A 7,905-nucleotide genomic window follows, 5' to 3' on the forward strand; every position below is an offset into this window, starting at 1 on the left:
GAGGATAGAAGGATAATTGATGCCTTTGAGCTGTGGTGCTGGAGAAGAGTATTGAGAATACCATGGACTGCTAGGAAAACAAATAGATTTGTCCTGGAAAGGGTTAAAACGGGTGGCTCCTTGGAGGCAAGGATTCTGAGGCTCCGTATAACATACTTTGGACATGTTGTGAGGAGAGACAGGTCCTTGGAGAAGGACATCATGCTTGGGAGGGTGGAGGAACAGTGCAGGAGAGGAAGGCCCTCTTTGAGGTGGATTGATTCAGTGACTGGGATGATTGGGATGGAAGTGTCAGAGACAGTGTGATTGGCACAGGACAGGGCTGTTGTACATAGGGTCGCTATGAGTCGCAGGTGACTCGACGGCACATAACAACAACAACAACAACCAAAATTTTACCTTAAGTCTGTCTCACTCAAATTTCAAAACCATCTCAGGAACAGGTTTAAAGCCTTAAGCACCAATGAGCATAGACCAACTAAGCTCTGGGAGAATATCAAGAAAATGGTCCATGAGGAATGCAAACGATCATTACAAAGGTTGAAGAAGAGTCAGAAAAGATTCTGAATATTTCATTAGAGGGCCAAGAAGCCAAAGAAATCATAGAAATTTTCAAAGGCAGCTCAAGACAGCAAAGCAAGATACTATAATGATATGTGCAGGGAGCTGTAGTCAGAAAATGAAAACGGCCAAGCTGAAGGAGTTGAAAAACAAATTCAAGCCACGGGTGGCAACACTCAAGGATACTTTGGGTACAATGTTAAATGATCCAAGAAGTATTAAAAGAAGATGGAAGGAGTACACAGAGCCATTGTATCAGAAGGAATTGGCTGACATAGAAGTATTTCATGAAATAACATATGAGCAAGAGGCTGTGGGATGAGGTAGGAAGTTCAAGTTGCTCTGATAGAATTGGCAAAAACAAGGCTCCAGGAGTTGACGGCATAAATTGATATATTTCAACAAACAAACGCTGTCCTGGACGCACACACTAAGTTGTGCCAAAAAATCTGGAGGACAGTCAGCTGGCCAACTGACTGGAAAAGATCGATATTTGTTCCCATCAAGGTTAACCAGTTTGTTGTGATACACACAGTCATATGTCTTGCATATTCAATGAAACGCAGATAGATATCCCTCTGGTACTTTTTGCTTTCTTCCAAGATCCATCTGACATTGACGATATCTCATGTGCCACAACCTCTTCTAAACCCAGCTTGTTTTTCTGGTAGTTCTTCTTCAATGTACTGTTCCAGTCATTTCTGGATAATCATCAGCAGGATTTTGCTTGCGTGTAATATGAATGTTATTATATAACAATTTCCACACTCTGTCAGGTCATCTTTTTTGGGGATGGGAATAAATATGGATTTCTTCCAGTCAGTTGGTGAGGTAATTGTCCTCCAGATTTCTTGGCACAACCTGGTGAGCATGCCCAGCCCAAATGGGTCATTCGGGCCCAGATCTGAATTGGAAAAACAGAGCTCCACACAGAGCTGGAGTCTGATTTCACTTTTTGTGCCCCTAACTTGCATAGGGAACCCCAGCATGTCACACATGTCAGGAGTCTGAGATAATCATCTAGGCTTCCCTTCAGGTACCCCATTCTCCCAGGATATTAATGATATCCTTCTATAATTTCCGCACCCTGTCAGCTAACTTCTGTTTGAAATGGGTACAAATATGGATCTCTTCCAGTGAATTGGCCAGGTGGTTGTCCTGAGTAATTTAATATTCTGACCAAAGTATCCTTAAATATTGCAACTCGAGGCTTGAATTTATTCTTTTTCTTCAGCTTAAGAAATACCAAGCAAGACTGGCCCTTTTGAATTTTTTTCCCTTTTGAATTTTTGACTCCAGCTCTTTGTACATTTTATTATAATACTTTACTTTGTTTTCCCATGCTGTCCTTTGAAATCCTCTGCTTGGGACCTTAATTTCTTGATTTCTTCCCTCTGATTTGGCTTCCCAACACTCTAGAGCAATGTCTTTTCTGACATCGATCTTGGTCTTTTCTTCCTCCTTTGTCTTTGTAAGGACCCTTTGCATTCTTCATGAACCATATACTTTATATACTTTCACAGCTCATCTGGTCTTCTCTCATTAGTGTTCAAGGCCTCAACCTGTTTCTCAGATGGTTTTGAAATTTGAGTGGTATAGATCAAGGTCAAAATTTAGTTCCTGCTGATTTGATTTAATTTTCTTTAGCTTCAGCTTGAACTTTCATGAGTGGCCTATTCCATAATCAGCACTTGGACTACTTTTCACAGTTGATATTGAGCTTCTACAGCAATTCTTTCCACAGATGTAATCCATTTGATTCCTATGCACACCGTCAGGTGAAATTCATGTGTACAGCCTACATTTATGTTTCTTATAAAAAGTATTTGTAATGAATAAATCATTGATTGTACAGAATTCTATCATTTTATCTCCAGCTTCATTTCTGTCACCAAGCCTGTTTTCAAACAACTGGGTCATTTTCTCTGTTTCAAACTTTTGCATCCCAGTCACCCATTATTATTTTTTTACTACACTAATTTATTTATAAAATTAAAATGCATTGTTTTCCAGAACAAATTCTTCCAATTTACCTTCCCCTCTCCCCATCAAATTAATGGAAGCAGAGGGATGAGGATATGTGGGGGGGTGGGGGTCAGGGGAATACTTATGGAGTTGTACCCATTATTATTAGTGAGTCTTGATTGCATGTTCATTTTATTTCTGACTGTAAAAGTTGGTAGAAATCTTCTATTTCCTCCTCTTTGGTTTTAGTTGTTTGTGCATATATTTGAGTGATAGTGGTGGTATTCACTGGACATCCTCATATGTGTATGGATAATGTCACTCACAACATTGTATTAAAGATAGATTTAGAAATTACTTTTTTAACTATGAAAGCAACCCCATTTCTCCTCACCTTTTCATTTCTGGCATAATAATCATGTGATCCTCTGATTCAGAATGTCCCATGCCAGCTCATCTCATTTCGCTAGTATTTATGCATTCGATTTCTTTCTAAACAAGGTCCAGTTTTCCTACACTCATGCTTCTCACCTTCCAGGTTCTAATCACTAGTGTCTCCCTTGTAAAAATAATAGGTTTGATAATTTGTATTTTTAACTATTGTATTTTATCTTACAAGAAAAAAATTCTACTGCTAAACTCTGTTGATAGGTATATAGAATATGATTTTATACTAGCTGTGGGGTTTTTTGGCTCTATGTCATTAGTAAATTTGGTTGTTGCTGTTGGGTGCTGTAAAGTTGAAACATACTCATAGGTCACCCTCCACCGGGTTTTCAGAGGCAGTAATTGCACAGGAAAGAACTGTTCATCCTTTTCCCATGGAATAGCTAGTGCATTTGAACCATGAGCTCTAAATCTGGTAAACACATTTTGATACACATTGATGATACTAAAAAAATGGGTCTACTTACAAAGTTTGTATCATTCATCCTTTATGAAATTGTTTTGTTAACCAGGACTTTTTTTTAAAATGATGGTTCAATTGTATAAAATAAAGCAGAAAGGAATGAGATCTCCAAGAGTGTTATCTCTTTGTGGTTATTTAGTTGAACCAGCAAGAGCTTAACAATTCCCAAAAATGAATTCTGATGTGTCTGGAGTGACTATGGCTTTGTAGCAATTATTAGAACGACACAGCTCTCTTTATCTTCTTGTGCCACTTAACAAAGTATAACGGTGGACAAGTCAATAAATAAACGTTAGCTCCACTTATTAATTCATTATAGGTTAAAAAAGAACAATAATAAAATTACAAGACTCTTGTGAAAATGGTGTAATCAGAGGCAAAAGTGTTTTTAAGCCACAAAGAGCTATGCAAATGTTAACTGTGATTAAGCTTGAACATGGCTACTAGTTGAGATATAAAGAGAATGGTTTAGTTGAAATAATCCTGCCTTTATTTTTTTTTTTGCTGCCACCTCTGAGCCAGCTATGATTAGGAGGGACAGTATCTTGAAGATACCTTTTTCCTGTCTTTGTGCATTGTCTTGTTGTTGTTTTGTGCCTGCTATTGAGTCGCCTGTGACTCATAGTGACCCTGTGTACAACATCCCTAAACCCTTCTCTATCCTGTGCCAATCTCACTGTCTCTGACACACCTGCTCCCATTACCCCAGTCACTGAATCAATCCATCTCATCGAGGGTCTTCCTCTCTTATGCTGTCCCTCCACACTCCCAAGCATGACGTCCCTCTCCACGGACTGGTCCCTACTTGAAACATGTCCAAAATATGTCAGACAAAGCCTCAGAGTCCTTGCCTCCAAGGAGCAGCCTGGTTTAACCATCTCCAGGATGAACCTGTTTGTTCTTTTAGCAGTCTGTGGTATATTCAATACTTTTCTTCAACACCACAGCTCAAGACATCAATTTTCCTCCTATCATCCCTACTCATTATCCAGCAGCATAGCAAGTGATTACAAAGACCATAGCCTGTATCAGGCATACCTTAGTCTCCAGAATGACACTAGTGCTCTTCAGTACTTTGGAGAGATCTCTAACAGCAGATTTTCCCATTGCAATATGTCTTAATTTCCCGGCTCCTGGTGCCAAGAGTGTTGACCGTGGCGTCAAGCAAACTAAAGCTGTTAACAATCTCAATCTCTTCACCATCCATCATATGCTGCCAACTGACCCAGGGGTGAGAATCTTTGTTTTCTTGACATTGAGCCTCAAACTTTATTGAAGGCTGCAGTCCTCGACCTTCTGCAGCAAGTGCTTCAGGTCCTCCTCAGTTTCAGCAAGCAGGGTTGTGCCATCTGCATAATGCAGATTGCTAATGAATCTTCCTCCAATCCTGATGCCACATTTCTTTTTATATAGCCCAGCCTCCCAGAGAATCTGTTCTGTATATAGATTGAAAAGGTATGGATATAGGACATATCCCTGGTGTACACCCTTCTGAATTTTGAACCATGTGAGCCAGGAAAACAACACTATATACCAGATCTATAGGACACATCACCGTACCTTGGGAGACATTACCACTAAACTCAAGAGACACTGGTCACAGACAGCATAAGGAATTGGCAGCAGCTTGAAGTGTTTGGAATCACAGAAGCCCATAAAGCTTGTTATATAATCTATCAGACCAAGGACTGGATAATGGGAGATAGCTCTTGAAGGGAGTGGGTGAGAGGAGAAGGGAATTCTGGCGAAGGAGGGAAATGGGTGGGTCAAGATACTCATGTCAAAGGCGGCAATAAAACTGAAACTATTGGTTATTTCTACAATTGAGAAATATCTTTCATCTACTTTTTCCCCCTTAAAATGCTTGTCTGTCAGGTAACTTTTCTAAATCTGAGCATTCAGATTAAGATAGACTAGGAAGAAGGTTTGGCCATCCACTTCCGAAATAGCAGACCTCTGAAAATCCTGTGTTCAATGGAACACACTTAGACTAGCAGATAGGGCAACTGAGGTGGAGCTTTCAAGTATGGAAACACAAAGGAAGAGGAACATTTGTAAGTAGACAGTAATGCCTTGAACATGGACTATGAGAACCATGAATGTAGGAAAATCAGGAAGAAATGGAATGCATAAATATTGACATACCAGGTATTGGTGAGATGAGATTGTGTATTGTCTTAGAAGAGCTTTAAATTGCGCTCATTATGTATTTATATTAGATTCTACCATTTAGTATACACAATATCAGAGATAACAAGAATGGCACAAAATAGGGAAAGTTCAGATCTGTTTCTCAGAGGGTCTCTATGAGTCGTAGTCAACTCGCTGTCACTGAATAAAGCATACTCCATTATAATTTTTCAATATGTGTATAAGTTTGCTTTGACATTTAAATAATAATGCTAATAAAGGAGAATGAGATTTATTATATTGAAGATGTTCTTGTTCTAGTATACCATAGAGTCAAAACCAACCCACAACTGGCTGTTGTGGGAATTTTCAGAGTCAGTTAATTGCATAGGGGAAGAGTTCCCATTCTTCTCCCGCTGAGCAGCTGGTGGCCTTGAACAATAATATGCTTTTGGGATTGCAAAGCAGCTTCTTGTCACTAGGGCACTGAATTCCCAGTATCAATACTTATGTTTAAATTATTTTAAAACTTTAACATTTAATTTAATATATAAAGTTATGTAATTGAGTGATAAAATAAAAATCTATCACTTATGTCCCCAGACATAAGTATCTGTAATGTGACAGTCTCACTTTCTGGCAAAGGAACACTCAGAGTACGTAAATTCACTCACCCTAGACAGACAAAATTCTGAACTACCTCAACTCAGACATATTCATATTCCTTGGAATGTCACACCTTAGCATTTTTTACAAGCTCTTTTGTGCACCAGTGCAGTGACATCACAGACCCCTAGAAAGTTGCTGAATAAAGCTACAAGTTTGATAGAGGGGATAATGCCCACTTCATATCCATCCCCAGACATGAAGAAGAAATGTGTGCCTCCCACTCCAATGCCCAGTCTTAGTTATCAGGTACTGAGGCAGTGTCCCAGTGGAGATTGGATTCATAACCAAGAATCAATATGAAGAACTACTCAGCACTTTAGTACCTTTATAATTTATATGAAACTTGAGTGCCTTCAAAGAAGGTGATTGTAAGAAGTTCTCTGGACAAAACTAGGGCTAAGAGGGTGGTTAAAGTGATGAGTAACGCCTTTATGGGTTTCCTGTTTGTCACAATGGGAAGGCCACATTTACCTGCTCAATCCCTATTTACTTTGTATTCTAGGATAGAGGTCAGGAAGATTATATCCCACCTGCCTATACAGCTGTGGTGTGTTGAAAGCTCCCTGGACTTAAAGTAAGAAGACTTGGGTTTGAGTCTCAGTCTGTCACTTATTTTCTGTGTGACCTTGGACAAGTCACTTCACCTACCTGAGCTTCAGTTTCCTTCTCTGTTTAACTGGGAACATACCTCCGTCTCATGGGGTTGCTGTGAAAATTCAGTGAGATGGTGCATGTGGAAAGTGATTTGTTTACTGACTATTGCTCTGGAAAAGGACAGACAGCTGAGAGAAAAGTATATAACACTTTGTTTCTTTTTCAGGTGTACATCCAGTGGTTTAAAAACTCAACTCAATGCATCAATAAATATACAACTGCCTTCAAGAGAGACAACCCCCTATTTTAAAAGCTTGGATCAAAAGGACCTGATGGGATATTCATCCATAAGGGCCAGTTCTGTGCCCATCATCCCGTCAATGAATCTAGAGGAAAACTGCATGCAAATGCCAGGGATTTCTGAAGTCAAAAGCATCAAGTGGTGCAAAAACTCCTATTCTACTGATCTTGTCAATGTTAGTATTCCGGTCAGTGATTGTCTTATAGCTGAACAACAAGAAGTGAAAACATTGCTAGAAACTGTCCAGGAGCAGATCCGAATTATGAGTGATTCCAGGAGGTCAGAGGACTATGAACTGACCAGCATAGAAACTAAGAATAGAGCAAGTGAGAACACAGCTTTTCTCCCCCTGAGTCCCACAGACAAATCAGATAGAGAGGCACAATTTGTCTTAAGAAATGAAATACTAAGAGACTCGGCATTGACCAAGTGACTTGAAATGTAAGAATCTGTGCATTCCATTCTTTGCTCAACAAGAGAAGAAATTAAATAAAAATAATATGCATTAATTTAAGAGCATCTACTTAGAAGAAACCAAATAGTCTATCACCCTCATATCATAGTGTTTTTTAACAAAATATTTTTTTAAAGAGTAAGAAATGTTTCAGGAAGGATAAAGCTTATACTCTAAGCTTTCGGATAGAATTCTGAGTACTCTTTTAGTTAGTCCCAACACTGTCCTCTTTGGCTCTCAGATGATGTATGTGGGCATTCAGATACACAAGATACACAGTCCCACAGCTGCAGTATCCTCATAAGAAAGCTCTGATGGCCA

General features: G+C 39.2%; 1 protein-coding gene across 1 annotated transcript in view; it reads left to right on the forward strand.

Annotated features, from left to right (window-relative positions):
* NRG3 (neuregulin 3) overlaps positions 1-7,563 on the forward strand; it is a 1,124,911-nt gene extending 1,117,348 nt beyond the window's left edge. Inside the window, exon 9 of the mRNA XM_006902510.1 lies at positions 7,056-7,563. Coding sequence (XP_006902572.1) covers positions 7,056-7,563 — 508 coding nt within the window. The remainder of the gene's footprint in view (positions 1-7,055) is intronic.
* Positions 7,564-7,905: the final 342 nt, after the last annotated feature.

The sequence above is a fragment of the Elephantulus edwardii genome, unplaced genomic scaffold, assembly GCF_000299155.1.
Source record: "Elephantulus edwardii isolate Elephantulus edwardi_28Jun2011 unplaced genomic scaffold, EleEdw1.0 scaffold00421, whole genome shotgun sequence".
In the NCBI taxonomy this organism is placed as follows: domain Eukaryota; kingdom Metazoa; phylum Chordata; class Mammalia; order Macroscelidea; family Macroscelididae; genus Elephantulus; species Elephantulus edwardii.